Raw genomic sequence first — 23,542 nt, forward strand, 5'->3', positions numbered from 1 at the left:
TCAGCTATGATGCGCGCATCCGAGACTGTTGTTGTACGAAGTACATTATTGTACTCTAGTACATGTATTGATATTATGGCTCATATATATGAGCCTATCATTACTCATTTTTTTATGATGTTAGGGAAGAGCAAAAATGTTGTCCAAAATGGTTGGGAAGACAGCTGTTTCGGATTTCCACATCCTCATCAGTACTTCGTACAACAACAGTCTCGAATGCGCGCATCATAGCTGATCAATGCATTTTTAATTCTCGTTTTCTTTGGTTAACAGCAGTGTCAACTGAGTACACACAGATTATTTTGCGATTATACTGATTCCGTGAACTCTTTTGGGGCTATATATGTATTTATGTGAATATGTTGTTATCGTATTTAATGACAATCTTGTGCAATAGAACTGTGATATAATTGTTGTTACGATCTTCAATTCCCATTTATTACTCAACTCTTTAGACTAACGGTTAATTACATGTCATCTTATAAGAATAGCGTAATAATAAAGAATATGACATTTCATTACATAAATATAAATACATGCAACATTTGCATGGTTGCCATCCAACACCTCCCCTTTTTAGTGGTTAAACTGGACTAAATCTCAATACGGGACGTCTTGTTCTTTTCGAGCGTCTGAGTGTTGGAGCATCCATTATAGGCATCTCAGTGTCCGTAGTTGTAGCCGTAGGTTGTATCACTATTGGTGTATGAACTACTTCGTTGGTTGCATTGGACATGGATGCTGGTGGGTTGTTCTTGGAATCATTATATACGTCCAGTGCTGTATTCCAATCAGATTCGGTTTCAGCAGCATTGTTATAATTGTTCCGTAATTGATTGATATGGGCTCTTATAAATTTTCCGTTTTCCAAAAATACGTTATACATTACATTCCCAAAACGTTATATTATTTTACCTGGTCTCCAGCAAAAATTGTTATTGCCTGCATACGTCCTTACATACACTGCCTGTCCTTCCGAAAAATATCTCTTTGGTTCCATGTTTGATATTGAATTGTTTTTCCATGATTTCATTTTTTATGGAAGGCGTACGATCACCATCAGGTTTTACTAAATCAAGTACACAAGAACTTCGGCTGGTGATTTCTTATCTGGAGTGTGAGGATTTTGAGTAGACCTATAACTTTGCAAAAATGTTTGAATTTTTTGGGTTAATGTGGAATTTTCTCCCTTTACTTTTGATAATGTCCTTTTTAAGGTGTCCACAAACCTTTCCGCTTGGCCGTTTGGCATTGGATAAAAAGGACTGGAACATAGATGTTGTATACCATTCTGGGTAAGATAATTGCCAAATTGCGCACTTTTGAATTGTGTGCTGTTATCGGACACAATTGTTCTTGGTAATCCAAAATGTGCGAAAATGTCTTGCAGAATTTCAATTGTCCGTTGTGCTGTAATGGATTTTGTTGGAACAATTTCAGGCCATTTAGATAGTGCGTCGACTACCACTAACAAGTAGTATCCATCAATTGGACCGGCATAATCGATGTGCAAACGATCCCATGGCTCTGAAGGTATAGGCCAAGATCGAAGATTAGTTTTCGTTGGCATTCTGGCTGCTGTTGCACAACTTCCGCAATTTTGGACAAAGACTTTTATGTCATCGTCGACATTTGGCCAATAAACATAGCTTCGTGCAATTGCCTTAGATCTTTCAATCCCTGGATGTCCGTAATGTATCTGTTTCAAATTTTTTTTTACGGTATATGTTAGGAATCACGACTCTGTCGCCCAACATTATCACGCCATCCACAATGCTTAAACACTCTCTCCGGTTGAAAACTTTTTTTAATTCAGAGTTGTTTATCTCTGATTGCCAACCCTTTTCTATATACTTTAACAAAACTTTTAAATTATCGTCGTTGGCAGTTTCATATTTTTTGTTATTGGCAGGATTTGAAGATTGTCACTGTGAATATGGTTTATTTCTTCTTCCATTTGTATTGAAGCAATTACATAGTCTTAATTAGGTGAGTGATTCTTATCAATCAAACGCGATAAGACGTCAGCGTACCCAAAACTGTTAGTTGATATGAAACTGATCTCGAAATCGTAGGCTAATAGTTGAACTGCCCAACGTTGAAGACGGTTAGCTTGGTGGACGGCAATGCCTGATTTTCTCCCAAAAATTGCAAGCAACGGCTTGTGGTCAGTTTGAAGTTTAAACCTTCTTCCAAAAATCATTTTGTGAAATTTCGTTATAGCGAAAATTAAAGCTAACGCTTCTTTCTCAATCTGACTGTACGACTTTTCGGCTGGAGTTAATGATCTGGATACATGACTAATTGCTTTAACAGATCCATCAGGAAATTCATGTAATATGCATGCACCTATGCCATAACTAGATGCGTCTGCTGCAACTATTATTTCTTACGTAAGGTTATAATGTGTTAAAAGTAGATCTGAAGACAGCGCTTCTTTTAATTTTAAGAAAGAGTTTTTGTGATATTTAGTCCATTGCCATTTTACATTATTCTTCAGTAATTCATCTAGTGGACCCTGTACGACTTTTCGGCTGGAGTTAATGATCTGGATGCATGACTAATTGCTTTAACAGATCCATCAGGAAATTCATGTAATATGCATGCACCTATGCCATAACTAGATGCGTCTGCTGCAACTATTATTTCTTACGTAAGGTCATAATGTGTTAAAAATAGATCTGAAGACAGCGCTTCTTTTAATTTTAAGAAAGAGTTTTTGTGATATTTAGTCCATTGCCATTTTACATTATTCTTCAGTAATTCATCTAGTGGACCTCTTAGCGTACACATATTATTTACGAATTTACTATAAAAATTGACTGCTCCTAAGAATGATCGTAATTCCGATACATCCGTTGGCTCTGCCATGTATTTTATTGCTGATATACCTTCGGGATTGGGTTTAAGTCCACCTTTAGTTATGATGTATCCGATGTATTTAACTTCATTTACAAAAAATTTGCATTTCGAAAATTTAATTTTAAATCCGTAGTCTTGGATTCGGCTTAAAACCTCGTATAAATTTTTGTTGCGCTCCGTCTCATCTTTACCAGAAATAAAAATATCGTCTATGTATGCAGAGACATTGTTCATACCTGATAACATTTTGCCCATTATCTGCTGAAAAATGATGGGAATGATTTTACTCCAAAAACCATTCTGTTGTAATGGAATAAACCCTTGTGCGTTTTTATTGTCAGTAAATGCTTGGATTCATCGTCCACTTCGATTTGTAGAAACATCTGACAAATCGATATGGCTAAAATATGTGGAGTTAGTAAGATTTGAAAATATGTCCTCAGGCAGCGGCAGCGGATATTGGTGACTTTCTAGGGCGTTGTTCAATCCTGTCGAAAAATCTGCACAAATTCTGACTGATTTAATTGGCTTTCTTATAACGACGATTGGCGCAACCCAATCCGAATAGTTGACAGGAGAAATTACACCAGTATCTTGCAATCTTTGCAACTCTTCCTCAACCAGATGTTATACTGCGTATGCTACGGGACGTTTAGCTCGGAAAATTGGTTGAATATCTGGTCTAGTAACCAAATGAGTCTTCATTTTTGTGCATAATCCAAATTTTTCGTCAAACACTTCTGAAAATGAACTTTTAAGAAGAGAAATGCTCTTATCTATTGAAAAGGTACTTCCCCCTTTTTCAACACATATATTGTTGCAGATGCTGTTGATAGACATGTCTCCTAGTTTCAAAGCGTTAATCCAATGCAGGCCCATAACATTTAAGCCATTAATAGGTGTTACGTAACACACCACTTTTGCGAATTTGTCTTTGAAAGTTACATTGCACTCAAATTGACCAGAGAGAGGTACCTTTCCACCGTTGGCGCCTCTAGCTGTATCAGCCACCTCTAGGGTATTTTCGATGTTGAGTTCTTGAAAGCTCCTTTCAGATATGATTGTTATATCAGAGGCCGTGTCAAACTGCAGAGTTAATTTGCTATTATTCACTTCGATGTTAATGTACTTTCGTACAGAATCTACTTTATTTACAACAAAAATACTTTTTGTTTCTTTAGTTGATTTACCAGTCTTGTTAAACTGTTGTGGTTTGTTCTTACGAACCCTATTTTTGTTTTTAGCAACATTGTAATAGCCCTCTTTATGGCCCATCAATTTGCAATTTTCACATTTGTGTTTTTTATACGAGCACTCGTTAGCAAAATGAAGACCACCACATAACACATGGATATTTTGGAACTCTTAGAGACTGTGACTTCTTTATTTGTTTTATTTTGGTGTCTACGGTGCTCATTGAAAAAGCAGACCATACTTTTTCAATGAGCACCGTATCTACTTTGAGGTTTATTATTCGTTGGCACTCTCTTGAAAGTATGTCCAACGTTATAGAGTCTACTTCATTTTCAAGTTTATTGAGCAATTTTGTTCTAACCTCAAAATCTGCTGATGATTTTAGACCCATTACAAAAATCAGACATTTGAATTGATCTATTGTCAATTCCCCCAATCTGAATTTTTCACATTGTCTCTTGACAATACCTGCATATGTGATGAAATCCGTGGAGGCGTCTTTTGTGATTTGGAGACAATTATATCTCAAGTAAAAGAGGGAGGTATGAAGACCGAACAGTTCTGTGAGCTTTGCTACGGTTTGATCAAAAGTAAAGTCCCTCGGATGTTTTGGCAATATGTAACTTATATATTTACTGTGAACTATGGTATCCAGTTTCCTTAACAAAAGCCTTACTTTTGCTGCATCATCCAGCTTCTTACCATCAATTTTGAAAAGGTCCTCGTAGCGAGCGTACCACATGTCGAATGTGAGGTTATGTTCATCATGGTAGAATTCTGTGATAATTGAAGCCAATGCTTCAATTACAAACTCCGAGCTATCTGCTTTCGGCATAGATGAAGTACTAGTTCCGACCCCCCTATTGTCTACAAATGTCCTACAAAGCTCCTGTATTGCCGTATTGCTCTGCTCCTGCTGGGCTTGCATTTGAATGAGCAATTGCTTTACCATTTCCTCCATTTTCAACTATCCAAAATTTTTTCGTGTTGTCGAAATTTTTATTTTGTTTAAATTACGAACGAAAAAAAAAAATCTGTAGAGCTCTTTAACAAAATCGTAATATAGATAATTTTGTTTTTTTTTTTGCTTAAAATTTTTTTGACTGTGATTTTTCCAATTAATCTTTTCTCCTCGTCGCCAATGTTACGATCTTCAATTCCCATTTATTACTCAACTCTTTAGACTAACGGTTAATTACATGTCATCTTATAATAGCGTAATAATAAAGAATGTTGCATGGTAGCCACATATATATATATATATATATATATATATATATATATATATATATATATATATATATATATATATATATATATATATATATATATATATATATATATATATATATATATATATATATATATATATATATATATATATATATATTGTTACGTTTTTTATATTTAGGCGTTTTTAATTACCCGACAATTAAAACACAGATCTTTTAAATAACGACAATCTACAATTTATTTACTATGACTTCACACTTTACAATTCGTTCACACTGAAGTTATTCGTTTGACGCTTTAATTAAGACTGACTCGTTAGCAGCATGTGAGGCAATACGAGAACATTCTGGTAGCACTACAATATTCTGGCAACGCCAGAACATTCTTAGACAATGCTAGAAGGATCTACGACCATTAAGCTGTTCATCTGGTGGCTGCCAAACACATACACACTCACATAGATATATGCTCGCATTACTACAACAACAATGACAATAGACAATGAGATGAGATGAGAATGCAGAATAACAAAGCAAAGGGGTTGCTATTCTATGAGAGAGTAAGAACTAACATTTCGGTAAGCAAACAAAAGAACATAAAAGAAATTCAGGAAAATACTAGAAAATGAATAGATGATTCCAACAAGTGATAGCGAAATTTTATCGTTACAATTTGAAGTTTTAAATTAACGGAAACTAATTTAAATAAATTTATATCTATAATTATCAAATTCGTAACACTGCCTCCCGCTTAAGCCTGTTCGTCCCGAACAGGCACAGAACCTGTTCCGTAAGGAGCCAATCGTTCCAGATGTACAACTTTCATCTTTGATCTAGGGCTGTCGTCCTTCTGAATCCGGTATACAACATCATTGATCTTCTTGATGACTTTGTATGGGCCTTCCCACTGTGTTTGCAGTTTAGGACACAATCCTTTCTTTCGTTGCGGGTTAAATAGCAGAACCAATTCTTCTTCTTGGAAGCCCTCAGTATTTACAGCACGATCGTATCTCGCCTTCATTCTGTTGCTGACCATTTTTATTTTGTTGCGCACTGATTCGTGAACTTCACCAAAAGTGTTTGGGATGTCGTTTCTGTTTTCTTCCATGGCGAGCTCATTAGGTTTAGCGCCGAATATCAGATCTCCAGGCAACTTCAACTCAGTTCCGAATAGAACACTGGCCGGTGTTCGAGAGGTGGAATCATGAATGGCAGATCTATACGACAGCAAAAACTTTGGTATATACTCGTCCCAGTCCCTCTGGCCGTTGTCCACTACTTTTCGAAGATGTTCCTCCAGAGTGCGATTAAACCTTTCTACCATGCCATCGGATTGTGGATGTAATGGCGTAGTCCTCGTTTTCTTGATACCAAGGGATTCACACATCTCTTTGAATATGGCCGATTCAAAATTTCTTCCCTGGTCTGAATGAATCTCGGACGGCACACCGTAGCGACATATCCAGTTTTTGTTGACCACATCCACAATCGTTTTTGCCTCTTGGTTTGGAATTGCATACACCTCCGGCCATTTGCTGAAGTAATCCATGACCACAAGGACATAACGGTTTCCAGAATCACTTACTGGGAAAGGGCCTGCCACGTCCATTGCTATTCTTTCAAACGGGGCTCCTGGTCTATATTCTTGCATACGACCTCGACTTTTCCTTGTTGGACCTTTCGCCTTCATGCATTTCTCGCAATTGGCTTCCCATTCAGCAATTGATTTCTGGCATCCAACCCAGTAGAATCGTTGCTTCACTTTCTCGGCGGTTTTGGTTATTCCCAGATGACCTCCACTGGGACCATTATGGAACTCCGCCAAAACGTCTCTTATTTTGGAATCCGGTACGATGATCAAATTTCGGCTGCTCTTGCCATCTTCGCTTTCCAATTTACGTTGCAGGGATCCATTGACTAGAACTAAACTATCCCATTGAGCCCAGTATGCTTTCATAAGTGGACTTTCGGCTGCGATGTCTTTCTTGCTGGGTTTCTTATTTTCTTGTTTTGCCGAAATAATTTTTCTCAGAATGGGATCTTTACGTTGCTCTGTTGACCAGTCTGTGCCAGATTCGATGTGTAACTGCCTGACATTTACAACTGTCTCCTTTGGTTCAGCCTTCGAGTAGCGTCTGCTTTCTACATTGCAATGTCGTCGTGTCAAGGCTGGCTCAATAACTTGTTTGCCACCTTTTCTATTATCCGCAAAATTTGAATTTGAGTCGCTTGGCTTTGTGGTCGCCTTCTTCTGATTATTGTTTAATGGAGATGGCGAGATTGACCCCGACGTTTTACTCCACGCTTTACATTCCCGGAAAAGATGTCCAGCCTTATCACAGTTATAGCATTTCATTCTAGATTTATTTGCTTGCTGCTTCATTTCTTGCATTATCTGCTTTAGAGCCTCTTTTACCAATTCAATGACCGATTTCGATTCTTCACACTCGGTCTCTACTCTGCGTACTTTGTGAATTTGAGGCCGTGCCAGCAATCTCGCAGTCTCTTGTACAAGTGCAAATGTTACTGTTTCTGTGAATGTAGCTTTTTGTGCGGTATATGTTGCACATTTTATCTCAGGGTCTCGAATGCCATTCACAAAAGTCTCAATCTTGATACGATCTATAAGAGGATGATTCTCTCCAGGGTATGCCAAAAGCACTAGCCGCTCAACTTCTGTTGCGAAATCTTGTAGGGTTTCATTCGATTTCTGCATTCTTCCTCTCAATTCCATTCTGAAGATGTCCTGCTTGTGCTCTCCACCATACTTGCGTTGAAGTGCCGCTATTACTTCATTATAGTTATTTCTAGAAGAAGCGGGAATGCTTTGTTTCACATCAGCAGCATTGCCCTTTAATGCCAATAGAAGTTCAATTGCTTTATCATCGTCATTCCACAAATTTCTACAAGCAACCATTTCGAATTGGAATTTGAAGACATCAAATGAAGTTGAGCCATCAAAAACAGGAGTTTTGATTTTTGGGCCCTCGATTACGCGCACTGGACCACCTTTCATTTCTAGTTCTGACATTTTTTTCTCAAGGTGTAGAAATTTTTCATCGTGAACCACAAATTTCTTATCCAATTCCACAATTTGACTTTCAATGTGGTCTACGCGTTTCTCCATACCTTCCGAAATTTGTTGTAACTTTTCATTAAGAATTCTAGAATTTTCGTCAAATTTCTCCACCAAAAGAAGAGAATTTTCTTCCATTTTTCTAGAATTTTCTTCCATTTTTCTAGAATTTTCTTCCATCATTTTGCTCAAAACATTGAGCATTGATGTGTAATCCACAACACTCGAAGCCACGGATGGAGTTTCTACACTGCTTGTATTGACGAGTATTGATTCATCAATGTCTTCCTTATAATCAAACTCATGGATCGCAATGTCCATATTACGCCGTTCAAACTCTTCCATTAGACGCTTTTGAAGCTGGGCCTTATTGCCTGTTGTCGGCAGCTCCAGTTTGCTCAATTCCTTTTTTAAGTCTTCCACACGAAGCTCATTAAACTTCATTGTAGATTTTTTTTTTCGTTATTTCACTTCCGACACCAATTGTTACGTTTTTTATATTTAGGCGTTTTTAATTACCCGACAATTAAAACACAGTTCTTTTAAATAACGACAATCTACAATTTATTTACTATGACTTCACACTTTACAATTCGTTCACACTGAAGTTATTCGTTTGACGCTTTAATTAAGACTGACTCGTTAGCAGCATGTGAGCGCTTTTATATATGACAGTGTGGCAATACGAGAACATTCTGGTAGCACTACAATATTCTGGCAACGCCAGAACATTCTTAGACAATGCTAGAAGGATCTACGACCATTAAGCTGTTCATCTGGTGGCTGCCAAACACATACACACTCACATAGATATATGCTCGCATTACTACAACAACAATGAGATGAGATGAGAATGCAGAATAACAAAGCAAAGGGGTTGCTATTCTATGAGAGAGTACCCTGCCAGCATTTCAAGGTTCCATTTCATCTTCATCGCTACTACAGACTCGTAAATGTCACTACAACCATCCTACTGTGATGGGGGGCAGCATATCATAAAGTACAAAATGTACTCCATACATGTATTTTGCCATCACTACTTTTACAAAAGCCATTTTATTTTTTGTGAAACGCCAAGCGCAACCAGCTTGTTATATTTTATTTAAATAAAAACGAAAATAAAGTTCTGAAAACATAGTTTTTACGCTTAGAATTGTGAAAGGTATATTGGTGAACAATTTTTGATTTTCCAAATGGAATAAAGTGATTATTTTTCAAATATTTTATAGACACGCTGCCTCCATCGAATAAAAGCACTGGCTGATAGACGCTGCAACATGTAACTCGCTACTTGTAACTCTACATCATCATTAATGCAAAAAATTATGTTAAATGTGATGTGATAGTGGTATAAATGTTATATTTTTAAGAATTTGTAAATGATTAATCAAATTAATAAATATCTAAACAAACGTGTTTTACTCGACCACAATGATTCTTTTACCACTATCTTAAAATGTACTTTTTCTGATTGTTTGGAGGGTCTCTTATTGGCGTCGTTCTAAATTGATCTATAAAGGCACCTAATAATTGCACTCATGCGAAACCTTTTTGTAGTAACTTGGCGTGGTACAACTTCTCAATAGTGACGGCGCTTTTCCGACGAGTTTTTGATATCGTATATGATTGTTTTCGACGTACTGGGGATTCTCAGAAGCGCCCCCAAATTCAAAAAATGTTGGCAGGGTAAGAACTAACACTTTTTTTATATACTGTTTTCTTTGAAGCCATTTGCATTCTTTGGGGATTGACCTCAAATTTTTACCAGTACATCGCATTGTTTGGGGACATCCATTGTTTGAATTCAGGAAGAAAAAATTTGTGCTTTTTGTGTTTATATAATGATCCTATATATGCCACGTTTTCCCCTATATATTTATTATTTCCTTAATTTTTGGATTACTGAAATATTCGATTCCATTCAACAATGTTGCCACCGATCTCTAAATATCCAATGTACATTGCCTCTCTCTGTTGCCTTTTGTGTGGGTGTGTGTGCGTGTGTATGCCCATACCAGTGCTGCCGCTAGTGAAAAATTGAGTGAAGTAGATTTTGGGAAAAAGTGGAGTAGATTGAATAAAATTGAAGTAGCATACATTTTTGAAAACAAAATAGAATTCATTTTATTATACCTTCCACCATAGGATAACTTTGTCATTCCGTTTGTAACACATCGAAATATTGCTGTAAGACCCTATAAAGTATATATATTCTGGGTCGTGGTGCAGTTCTGAGTCGATCTGATGTCCGTCCGTCTGTTGAAATCACGCTAACTTCCGAACGGAAGAAGCTATCGACTTGAAACTTGGCACAAGTAGTTGTTAATGATGTAGGTCGGATGGTATTACAAATGGGCCATATCGGTCCACTTTTACGTATAGCCCCCATATAAACGGACCCTCAAATTTGGCTTGCGGGGACTCTAAGAGAAGCAAATTTCATCCGATCCAGCTGAAATTTGGTACATGGTTTCAGCATATGATCTCTAACAACCATGCAAAAATTGGTCCACATCGGTCAATAATTATATATAGCCCCCATATAAACTGATCCCCCGAATTTGGCTTGCGGAACCTCTAAGAGAACCAAATTTCATCCGATCCGGCTGAAATTTGGTACACGGCGTAAGTATATGGTCTCTAACAACGATGCAAAAATTGGTCCACATCGGTTAATAATGATTAAAACCGCTATGTTCATGGTAATTAAAGGAATAGGAAAAACAATTAGGTAATATGGGGAAAAATTTAAAAATTTGAAGCAGAACAAAAAGTGAAGCAGATTTTTAGAAGAAGGAGTGACGAAGTAAATTTTGTGAAAATGAAGCAAAATACTTCGATTGAAGTAGTAGCGGCAGCACTGGCCCATACATAACATATACAACAAAGAGTATTCTCTACTATACTCTCCCACTAGACAAGAGTAGATAACTATTTCTTTTTTTATATGTGCATTTCAATGTTGATTTTTCAAATGCTGTGCAGTCTCGGTTGAGCACTCAATCGAGCAGGTCATGCGTTCGGGTGCTGTTGAATTCTTTTGTTTAGGGGAAATAAATTTACTAATAGGTTTTGTATAAATGATGGGGATATGTTACATACACAATAGGATGAATTTCTAAAATATATATATTTGAAATTTTCTAAAATATATATTTCTGTAGACTTCTTTTTTTCAAATTATCGTTATCAATGGGAAAATAGGTTTCAATAAAATGTAATTTAAAATTATTCATTTAAATTTTGTTAAAAAGTATACACAAAAGTAAACCAACTAGGAAAGAAAATGTAGGTTAATTTTTTAAAATGTTAACTAAACTTATTACAAACCTCGATACAATAAAACTAAGTATATATTTTCCTACAAATTGAAGAAAATGTATCATACATCATTAACTAAAGTAACAAAAATAATTAAAATGTAACTTTCATATTGTAATTCTCATATTGGAACACTTTTCTTAAAATATAATAATTTCCACGAACTAAAGTAAAAGTAAATTGGCTTTACGTTTCTATACAAAAAAGTGAATCTAGCACAATAACGACAATTTAACTGTGTTTTAGTTCATGAAAATTATTTTTTTAATTTTTAATCATTTTTTGAACGATAGTCAAATAAACTAAACGAAGGGAAAAATTATATGCAATGATATAAGTATAAAGATTTACTAAATTCATAATTTTACGAAATTTTCTTTAACGAGTAAAAACAAATGAATAATAAATTTTTTGAATATGAAAAATACTTATTTATTTTTGTGATATCGTCATTTGTATTACAGTTTATTAACAATGTACTAAAATTCACCTACACTATCCTTCCTGGATGGTTGGACCAAATGGAATTTGGTTGATTTTGGTCCATTTTCGCCAAATCGGTAATTTTTCACACTTTTTAAAATTTTGACAAAATTTTCTGTAGAAAAAAAATTTTGACAAAAATTTCTATAGAAATAAAATTTAACAAAAAAAATCTGTAGAATAAAATTCCGATGGTCGGACCAAATGGAATCTGGTTGATTTTGGTCAATTTTCGCCAAATCGGTAATTTTTCAATTTTTTTTTAATTTTGACCAAATTTTTTGTAGAAATACAATTTTTACAAAAATTTCTATAGAAATATAATTTAAAAAAAAATCTATAGAAACAAAATTATACCAAAATTTTCTATAGAAATGAAATTATGCCAAAATTTTCTATAGAAATAACATTTTGACAAAATCGTATGTAGAAATTAAATTTGGACAAAATTTTCTATAAAAATAAAATTTGGACAAAATTTTCTATAGAAATAAAATTTGGAGAAAATTTTCTTTGGAAATAAAATTTGGAAAAAAATTTCTTTAGAAATAAAATTTGGATACATTTTTCTATATAAATAAAATTTGGACAAAATTTTCTATAGAAATAAAGGTTTGACAAAATTCTCTATAGAAATAAAATCTTGACAAAATCGTCTATAGAAAAAAAAAATGACAACATTTTCTACAAACATAAAAATTTTGAATAGAAATAAAAATTTGACAAAAATTTTCTATCGAAGTAAAATTAAAAAAAAAATTAAATTAATTTAATTTAATTTCGAAAAACTCCAGTAATTTCGAAAATATCCAATTTTGGATAAATGTTGGTCCAAACTAAAAATATATTGTGGCAACGCTGTTGGATATATGGAAAATTGTGCCAACGGTTCTATTTCATAGAATCTTATGTTAAAATTTAGATTTCATTATAGTTAACATTTATTTTCAATTTCTATAAAATTTTGTCACAATTTCTGCTTCTTTAGAATATTTGATAAGATTTCTAAAAAATAAAATTACCAATAACAGAGATATATACGCTCGTTAGCCTATAGGCAGTAATTAGATAGACAAATTTCAACCAGATCGGATGAAACCTGTTATTAAAGTGTAGGTAACTTTCTCGTATAATAATTTCAAAATTTCTACTTCGATACAATTTCTGTTTTCTTTTTCTATACAAAACTTTTTCCAAATATAACAGAAGTTCATTTTCAAAATTTAGTTTTAAGGATCTAAAACATCTTTATCTTTCTACATGTTTCGAAAATATGAGGAAAATGTGTAGATGATTGTTATTTATTGTGTGCACTGGTTCCAAACATTCATTCTTATTTAGTACCATTTCAACTATATCATCCTCGGTATCTATCGTGTTGCTCACACTTATGGTCTCTTTATACCCAGTGGGGGAATCGAGAAGGACCTTGCAAATTCAGGCATGTTAAATGCCTTAAATTGGAAGGAGTTGTGTTTATAAGACATGCATGTGTACTGATTTTACATTCATCGGAAGCCTTCTAAAATCAGACCTGTATTTAAGCATTGCGTTTCATTTACTTTTTCATTTTATACACCCGGACATTCTCTTTGCCTTCTTTATAGAAGTTGTATAGCATGGGTGTTAAAATTATGTAGCAAGAGAGTTGTCTTGTGCTCTCGTTTAAAAGAGAGCTTTAAAATTGTTTACATTCCTATTAATTTATAATTAGAATGCATTTGTAATGCCTTTGGAAATCAAATGGCTATTTTATATTATGACAATCCCAGACTTACAAATAGAAATGAATGGGCATGTAATTGCATTGCTTTCCACTTCCAAAAATAAGCTATTAAGAATGGGAATTGTACTTTAAAATTTTCTACCCCTAAACAAAAACAAAAATTAAACATAGCAACATTTGAAATTTATAACTATTTATGTCAGAAAATATTTTCATTAATTGTCTTTGTGTAATTAACGTTAACCATTTCTTGTATTGTGTTCTTAAAATTGTGAAATTTTGAAAAGTTAAACTTTTAAAGGTAAGTTAAAATATGAGTCGCGCAACTCTAAAAAGACGTATTAAACTCGAAAGAGAAGAAATTATTAAAAAACTAAAAGCAGGTGACGTTGGAAATCAGCCAAATGAATGTGAAGCAAATGAGCCATTGCATGAAAATGTACAAGAATGCAGTCGACAAAATAATGAAAGTATAGAATTAGAGGACATAGAACATATAAATGCAATGTCAAGTGAGGGAACACTCGTAGAAAAACTACGAATGTGGTATGAAACATTTCACCCTACACGAAGATGTGTAAATGGCTTGTTAGGGGTTTTAAACTCAGAAAATATTGATGTTCCCCGATCTTTAGATGGTGTGTTGGGTAGAACTAATGAAAAAATTATAATAACTGTATCACCTGGCTCCTATTACCACCTAGGTTTAAGCCACCACTTAAAGAAACTTTCTACAAATTTGGTAGAAAATGTAAATCGAATTATAATTGATATTGGTGATGATGGGTTGCCTCTATTTAAAAGTTCTTCTAAATGTGTATGGCCCATAATGGGAAGAATTATTAATATTAAAAATTCAACAGTATTTTTAATCGGATGCTACGTGGGTACCCAAAAACCGTATAATGTAGACAATTATTTACATGACTTTATATATGAACTACAAACCCTTACTGAGCACGGAGTTTATGTGCAAGACAAAAAGTTGACCATTGAAATACGTGCGTTTATATGCGATACTCCTGCTAGAGCATTTTTATGTAATATAGTAAGTCACAACTCACTAAACGGATGCATGAAATGTTACCAGCAAGGTAAAAGTATAAACCCTGTAACCACTTATTCTTCGTCTATTGCTCCATTAAGGACAGACGAAGATTTTTTTAATCGAAAACAGAAGAGTTTCCACAAAAGTCAAAAGCATGGTGGACTTGAGAAAATAGGAATTAAAATGGTTACTCAATTTCCGTTAGAACCAATGCACCTCATAGATTTGGGTGTTACCAAAAAAATAATCACAGCGCTTCTGCAAAGAAAAGATTTTATATCCAAAGAAAACTTAACAATATTATCGGATCGCCTAGTACAAATGACGCCATACGTTCCACAAGAATTCCAGAGGAATCCTAGGGGACTAGATGAAATAAAGCGTTGGAAAGCTACAGAGTTTAGACAATTCACTTTATATTATGGACCCATAGTTCTTAAAGATTTGACAAATGAAAACTTTTATTACGAAATGCTCCTATTACACTCAGCTTACAGACTATTGTCAACACCCAAGCATTTTCTTGCAAATATTAGTACTTCAGAGGAACTTTTAAAACAATTTGTTGAAAACTTTGAAACAATATTTGGGGATGATAGCTTGGTGTTTAATGTACATAGCTTGCTCCATTTGCCAAAATGTGCTCAAGATTTCGGCAGTGCACCTGAATTTTCCGCTTACTGCTACGAAAATTTTTTGCAAGAAGTAAAGAAACGCATTAGATGCCCAACAAATATATTGGAGCAAATAAAAAATCAATTTTATAATATACCTTTAACACAAAGCAAAAAATATCTCAGCATTAAAAAGGCACGGGGAGGCAAAATAATCGGTATTCAAACAGAAAATTTTTTTCTTAGCGCAATACGTCCAAATAATTTCTGTTCTGTGTATCCTTTTATACCTATCATTATTACTGGATTTAGCGATAATGGTTCTATAAAAGGTAAAAGAATTCAAAATCTAAAAAACTTTTACGAACTTCCAGTTATCTCCTCGAGTTTGGGAATATATGTAGGTGATTTAATAAATGATACAGAGGAAGAAACATTTTCGTTTACATCTATATACTGTAAGATGATAGCATTTCATATGAATGGTTCAATGATAATATTCCCCTTAATTCATACTTGCTATTAAATTTATTATATCATAAGTTCTTAGTACTCACCTTATGATATAATAAATTTAATAGAGTTTAGCCGCTAAAATCAAAAATATACCAGTAAAACAAGCATAAAATTATACCTACTTATAACTTGATGGGGAAATGACCCAAAACAACGTTTTATAAAGTTTGTATTCTTTAAAATAGATTATTAAAGAAAAGTAATCGTGAAAACTGGCGATTTTAGCGGCCAAATTCAAACTTAATAACCACCTATACACAAAAGTAAATTAAGAAATTAATTAAACTGGTGCTGACAAATTTTACTGAATTATAGAGTGACAGATGACAATGGAGATGAAAAATGGCTTATCAATGCGAATTTTGCAAAAACTGAAAGGCAAGTGTTTTATTTTATTGTTTTATTTACATTTTTTTAAAATTAATTTTAATTTTTCCAGATCTCGACAACAAATTGGGAGATATGCAAACACAAAATGAACTTCAGGCGAAACAAATAAACGAGTTAAAGGAAAAACTTGACAATTCAAACAAAGTAATAGCTACGGAACTGTCTGCCATTAAAATTTATTTTAAAGAGATTGTGGACCAAAATAGTAAGAAAAGATCATCTACCACCTATTTCCCAATTGAGACAGTGGAAGATATGCGTAGCTTAGAGAGAAAATTAGAAGAAGAAGACGATAATGAAATTTTACAAGCTGTAAAAAAAAATTATACAAAGAGGAGGATTTCAAAAGAATTTTAAATATTTGATTGGCAAAAACATTGTAAAAGAGTTTAATTATGATGGATTCCAAGGAAAAGAATCCTTTAAATATTTCAAAAACATAGACTCTCTATTTTTTAAAACGTCTGCTGAAGAATTGAGCACGTTTGATGTTTACAAAAATACAATAAAGAAAGCGTTTAAAAAAGAGAAAAACAAAATATACAAAGCAAAATGCTTAGAAAATAAACAAGTCCATGAATTATAATAGCTTAGTTATTAATAAAAATTTTAATAAGTATTCGAAATATGAAAATGTAAAAATGTATGAGTTTTTTGGTTTTGTTATCAATTATTATTTTATTGCTATGAATTATTTATTGTTATTAATTATTATTTTATTACATGAATTATATATTTATTGATCTCTGTATGTAAAAATTTATAAGTTTTTATGGTTTTGTTATTAATTATTTTAATGCTGTAAATAGAATTATCTCTTTATTGATCTCTTAACTGTAAACCTTTTAATTTAGTAATACATATTTTTAAATAAAAGCATAAATTTATAACTCTGTTTTTTATTGATCATGAAGGCATTATTTTGGGAAGGTACGGGGAAGCCCTTCTTAAACAATTCTACAGCACATGGAAATTTCCTGATTTTTTATTCTTTCGAGTACGCCTTCTTCGTGTAGCGCTGCAACATGCCTGCAATAAGAAGGGGTGGAGGTGTAGTTCAATTTTCAGTAATTATGTATGAATCCTAATATACACCCCTGTAGAACTCCTTCTGTTTATAGGGCTGGTGAACGCCCTTTTATGTAAGCTACAAAGAAGGCCTTGCCCTCCAATCTCACCCTATGTTAAATGGAAAGGAAGGTGTAATGTCCTAAGCAGGCCTCTGTAATGCCTACACGGATGAAAAAGGCTGTTTTTCATATGTTTGGCTATAAACATTATATGTTTGGAACACAAATTTTTAAACACAATATTTTTGAGTGCAAGCATATAATGTTCATAAACTAGCATAACATGTTTGGGACATATATGTTAATATGTTAGAACATATTATGTTTGGGACATAAAATGTTTGTAAATATAATATGCTTGGATGCAAACATATATTAATTTAGAAATAGCCTATAAACATATAAAGGGTGATTCTTTTGAGGTTAGGATTTTCATGCATTAGTATTTGACAGATCACGTGGGATTTCAGACATGGTGTCAAAGAGAAAGATGCTCAGTATGCTTTGACATTTCATCATGAATAGACTTACTAACGAGCCATAACGTCGAATTTTCAGTGAATGGGCCCTAGAAAAGTTGGCAGAAAATCCGCTTTTTTATCGACAAATTTTGTTCAGCGATGAGGCTCATTTCTGGTTGAATGGCTACGTAAATAAGCAAAATTGCCGCATTTGGAGTGAAGAGCAACCAGAAGCCGTTCAAGAACTGCCCATGCATCCCGAAAAATGCACTGTTTGGTGTGGTTTGTACGCTGGTGGACTCATTGGACCGTATTTTTTCAAAGATGCTGTTGGACGCAACGTTACGGTGAATGGCGATCGCTATCGTTCGATGCTAACAAACTTTTTGTTGCCAAAAATGGAAGAACTGAACTTGGTTGACATGTGGTTTCAACAAGATGGCGCTACATGCCACACAGCTCGCGATTCTATGGCCATTTTGAGGGAAAACTTCGGAGAACAATTCATCTCAAGAAATGGACCGGTAAGTTGGCCACCAAGATCATGCGATTTGACGCCTTTAGACTATTTTTTGTGGGGCTACGTCAAGTCTAAAGTCTACAGAAATAAGCCAGCAACTATTCCAGCTTTGGAAGACAACATTTCCGAAGAAATTCGGGCTATTCCGGCCGAAATGCTCGAAAAATTTGCCCAAAATTGGACTTTCCGAATGGACCACCTAAGACGCAGCCGCGGTCAACATTTAAATGAAATTATCTTCAAAAAGTAAATGTCATGGACCAATCTAACGTTTCAAATAAAGAACCGATGAGATTTTGCAAATTTTATGCGTTTTTTTAAAAAAAAAGTTATCAAGCTCTTAACAAATCACCCTTTATGTGTTTAGTAGCTTGGAGCGCTATTTAACAGGGAGCGATATTGAATTAACCCTGGACAGTCATCCTTATTTTTTGTACACTAACGTCATCCTTCGTCATTTTGACTACGGCTTATTTCAAGATGCTATAATTTGCACTGTGAGCAAAAATGTGAACCAAAATTGATTTTATTTTCTTATTCATTTTGTTTTTAATTAGAATACAACAAAAATTCATAAAATATTTGCATTTGTATAACTTAAATTTATCATTTCCCAATCGACTAAAATGCATTTTAGATCGAAAATGAAATTACGCGTCGTCATTTTGACGAAGGATGACTGTCCAGGGTTAAGTTGGTGGTTGTTGCTTGTTATTACAAAATTAACATTTTATTTTTCCTTGGGCAATTGATCAGCTACTTCTTTGATCCTTACAAACTGTGTGGTCCGCTGTTCGAATCCCCGTCCGGCAAAAGGTAAAATTAAAATAAAAAAAATCATACAATTGAATAATTTCTTCTACAATGTTTGTATTACAGAAAAAGGTGGTAAGAACTAAAAAATGTCGTGGAAGTGAGAAAGATGTGGGGGAATATACAATTGGGCAGAAACAACATTTTGAGCATTCAGGTCGAAAACCTATGTTGTTAGCACCTATATTACCTGTTTATTTTCATAATTCGTTATGATTGCAAATATATAAATAAATAAATAAAATTTTGAGCACAATATTGTTTGGGAGAATTTTTTTAAGCATATAATATTTTTGGGTGCAAAATGCTTCCAAACATATTATATGTTCACATAATAACATATTGTTTTTTGGAAGACAACATTATTGAATTTGGATGCAAAAATACAAAATGTTTGGAACTTAGAGTATCCAAACATATATTGTTTAGACTAATATGCTTTCAAACATATTATATATTGGAAGAGATCAAACATATAAATGTTTGGGCAATAGCCAAAAATGTATATGCTTGAAGCAAAATATGTTTGGGAGTATATGTTACAGAAGCGATTTTTTGTGAGCGTGTAGACAGGCCTGGAAAAAGGCCTTCCAAGCACATGAACTACGCCACTGGGTAAACACAACAGTACACATACATACGAAAACAAGAGAGAAGCACAATACAAATTACGAGTATGGCGCTCTGAGTTGACTGTAAAATACTACCGTTAGATCAGTGATGCCAATTCCCGAAGCCAAAAAACACCAAAAATATATTATAATAAATGCTAACATACCATGTCCCACCACAAAAACTACTTCGACAAGGTAAAATTCAATGTACTACTAAAAAACCACTCCACTTCTAGATTAGAATGAATTACTTCAAAGAATTTTTGGAATTGGTTTTAATTTCAAGCATTTGCCATTTTATGAAATTATGAACCTTTATTCAAGTGTACAGCTTTATATTTTAATATATTTTTATTCAATATGTACTGAATTTCAATTTTTCATGGAGAAAATAAGGTAAAATTCAATGTACTACTAAAAAACCACTCCACTTCTAGATTAGAATGAATTACTTCAAAGAATTTTTGGAATTGGTTTTAATTTCAAGCATTTGCCATTTTATGAAATTATGAACCTTTATTCAAGTGTACAGCTTTATATTTTAATATATTTTTATTCAATCTGTACTGAATTTCAAATTTCATGGAGAAAATAAATTTTTCCACATTAAGTTCTCTAGTATGTTAATATTTCGAAGGATTCTATTTCGTAAGGTAGAATTTCATACCATTCGTTAATGCGTGTGTTGATGGAAGGGTTGAACTTTTTCAGTTTGAAGCACTCTATTCAAGCTGTTGCTTTCAAAGAGAACACCCAGAGAAGGAATATGATCACCTCAAACATGTTGTAAGAGCGAAATGTTATTTTTGGGTGGTGACCATGTAACATGGTTTTCGCAACCATGTTAATTTCTAGGAAATCATGTATCTGATTTCGGCAAGCAGGTTATATTTGACGAGAAAATAACATTTTAGTGACAAACATGTTACATGGTCACCACACAAAAATAACATTTTGCTCTTGAAACATGTTTGAGGTGATCATATTCCTACTCTGCGTGAAAATTCACTCTCAAATCAACGGACACATTAACGCATGGTATGTAACTCAACCTTTATTGCACACACAAAAAAATAACTGTAAATAAATATTAACAACTTTATTTGTATGTAGAATCTGCTTATGCTCAACAAATTTGTCTATTGAACATGAGGCATTTGTTGTTGAAATGTGTTTGTAGATGCTTCACAGAGGAAATAATAGAAATATTCTGAATTTTCAACAAATTGCTTTGTTGTGAAAATAGTTGACTGCTATCGATATGAAAACAAAAACAAAAATACAAGACTGGTTACGCGCACATCGCTGAGAATATGTACGAAAGCTAAAAGAAGTATGCGGAGAATACCGTTAGAACAAACCGTGTATGAGCACATGCACGTGTATGATAGCAAGCAAAGAGCTCACTCATCAGAGAATACAGAAAGACATTTATAAATGTCTGTGAAAAATGTATATTTTTCAATATGGTAGTTTCTTAAATGTGTTTTTGTATGAGATAAATAATAAAACCATATTAATATCGGGATTAACAATTCTAATTAACTAGAATATATAGCACTGGGCAAAAAGTTGTCAAAATGCTTGCTAGACCCGGGATTACTCAAAATTGTCAAACATTTACAAAACTGAGTATAGGATTTTCGACACAAAAATGTTACATGTTCCCCGTCCAAAAATAACATTTTGGTCATATTCCTTCTCTGTGTGTACTTAACAAAATATCTCCAAAATTGTTCCGGCAATTTTGCAATTTTGGTGCAATTCATAGCAAAATTCTGTCAATTTTAATTTCAATTTAATTTTTTATCAATACACCAATAAATTTGTTACAGGTCATTGATAGACTCCAACAAACCACAAACAAATTTTTTCGTTCAAATTCAAAAATATTATTTGAGGATTAAACGTAACGTTCTATAACAAATATTTTGTACTGTTGGATGCTCAACAAATTACTTACAAATTATGTTATTGAGAACAACTTTTTTGTAATAATGGTTATTAAAAGTACAAATTAGTTTGTTGCAGGAAAATTAACAAATTTTGTTATAGGTTTTCCAACAAAAGTTATTGGTTCTCAAACTTATTTTTATCTGTGTAATTATGAGTGCTTTTGTGAAGTTACTACAAAGTTTTGACAGTACCCAATAAACACAAACGTTTGAAAAATGCTAAATTTCAACAATTTTTCAAACATTTTTTCAAAGGATTAGGGTAATATTCAAGTTGAGAAATTGTTGAGAAAATCGCGTTCTCAACAAAAAACAGACATTACCCTCAACAGTGAAATTCAACACATTAGCAATAATATCTCAAGTGTTATCCTCAAATTGAAATGCATCGCTACTCAACAACTTGTCAAACAATTTTCGATGCGAGTCAAATTCAAAATTAACATCGTTGCATATACTTTTCAACCTAAATTTGTAAGAATGATATCCCCACTTCAAATTGAAAGTCAAAGCCAAAATTCTATGAATTTTGTATAATTTATTCATTTTCATCAAAATAAAATATATAATAATACACTACACTACATTATATACTACAATATCAATTGATAAATAATAATCTTATTAAACATATCAACAAATAAGAACAAAAAAAAAAAACAACAAAACTTTAAATATCTTAAACATTATTAGTAAAGATTTTTGCATTGATAATTCGATTTCCTTCCTGTTGGTGTCATAAAACAGCATTAAAATTTATTAACATGCGGGCAATTCGAAATTAGGAACGTACTGGACCGCGTGTTAGAATTGATTTCCAGCAGAAGGAATTCACAAAATATCCATTTTAAACTGATAATAGCATATGAATTAAACTGACTAATGTGATGCACATTTTCATCCAGAAGTTGTTGATTTCAACAATTTGTTGTTTTTAACAATTCTAATTGGTTGCACTTGTTTGTAATGTTTCTGGAAACTTTTTCTTGTCGATAAGCCACTCATTTTTCATTGGTCAGCTTCTTAATGTTTGGAAGAATGTAGCATCCAAAGATTTTAGTTTTCTGCAAAGAGATTTAAATTTAGTGACTTCTCTAAAGTGTTGATTTAATTTTTCATATTGACGTACCAATTATTATAAATTATTGGAAGCAGTTCAAGTTAATTGTCCACCATTTTTTCATTAGTCAGCTTTTTAATGTTTTCAAGAACGTAGAATTCATAATTTTAGTTTTCTGCAAAGAGATATATATTTTGTGACTTCCTTAAAGTTTTATTTCATTTTTTATTTTCACTTACCTATTTTTATAAACTATTTGGTTATTTGTCTAAAATTTTCCATTTTTTATTTCTTGCAATTGACCACGAACTTCGTTGCACAAATAAGTATTGAAAACCACATGGTTTTTTCGTTGCATTTTAGGGTAGTGTTTTGTCAAAGTTTTCTCATATTATCTTCAACACCTTTTCAAAGATTTCGTCAACATTTTTGCAAATTGGAAGTAATTCGCAAACAATTTGAAGATGTATTGAAGATGAGCTATTTCAAGTCAAGTTAAATTTATGTTGAAAATTATATTTACCCTCAAACTGAAAAGTTGTTGCATTTGAAAAATGCTCATCCTGTGTTTATTGGGTATTATCAGA

At 33.2% G+C, this 23,542-nt stretch overlaps 1 protein-coding gene and 2 long non-coding RNA genes across 4 annotated transcripts in view; 1 reads left to right on the plus strand and 2 right to left on the minus strand.

Annotated features, from left to right (window-relative positions):
• Window positions 1-23,542, minus strand: part of LOC142225842 (uncharacterized) — an 87,441-nt gene that overhangs the window by 44,656 nt on the left and 19,243 nt on the right. The window contains exon 2 of one of the 2 annotated variants that reach the window (XM_075295653.1): window positions 5,503-6,505. The exons of the other annotated variant lie outside the window; for it this stretch is intronic. Coding sequence (XP_075151768.1) covers window positions 6,040-6,505 — 466 coding nt within the window. The 3' untranslated portion in view covers window positions 5,503-6,039. Of the gene's footprint in view, window positions 1-5,502; window positions 6,506-23,542 lie in introns of those variants that run through there. 2 annotated transcript variants of the gene reach the window in all.
• LOC142223390 (uncharacterized) lies at window positions 8,768-9,796 on the plus strand. Its single transcript, XR_012718712.1, has 2 exons — window positions 8,768-9,526; window positions 9,594-9,796. It is a non-coding gene; the product is annotated as an uncharacterized LOC142223390 (long non-coding RNA).
• Window positions 22,414-23,512, minus strand: LOC142223391 (uncharacterized). The gene is made up of 3 exons (XR_012718713.1): window positions 23,195-23,512; window positions 23,025-23,130; window positions 22,414-22,959 (listed from the first exon to the last, which is right to left on the minus strand). It is a non-coding gene; the product is annotated as an uncharacterized LOC142223391 (long non-coding RNA).

This window comes from Haematobia irritans, chromosome 2 (assembly GCF_050003625.1).
Source record: "Haematobia irritans isolate KBUSLIRL chromosome 2, ASM5000362v1, whole genome shotgun sequence".
Classification (NCBI taxonomy): domain Eukaryota; kingdom Metazoa; phylum Arthropoda; class Insecta; order Diptera; family Muscidae; genus Haematobia; species Haematobia irritans.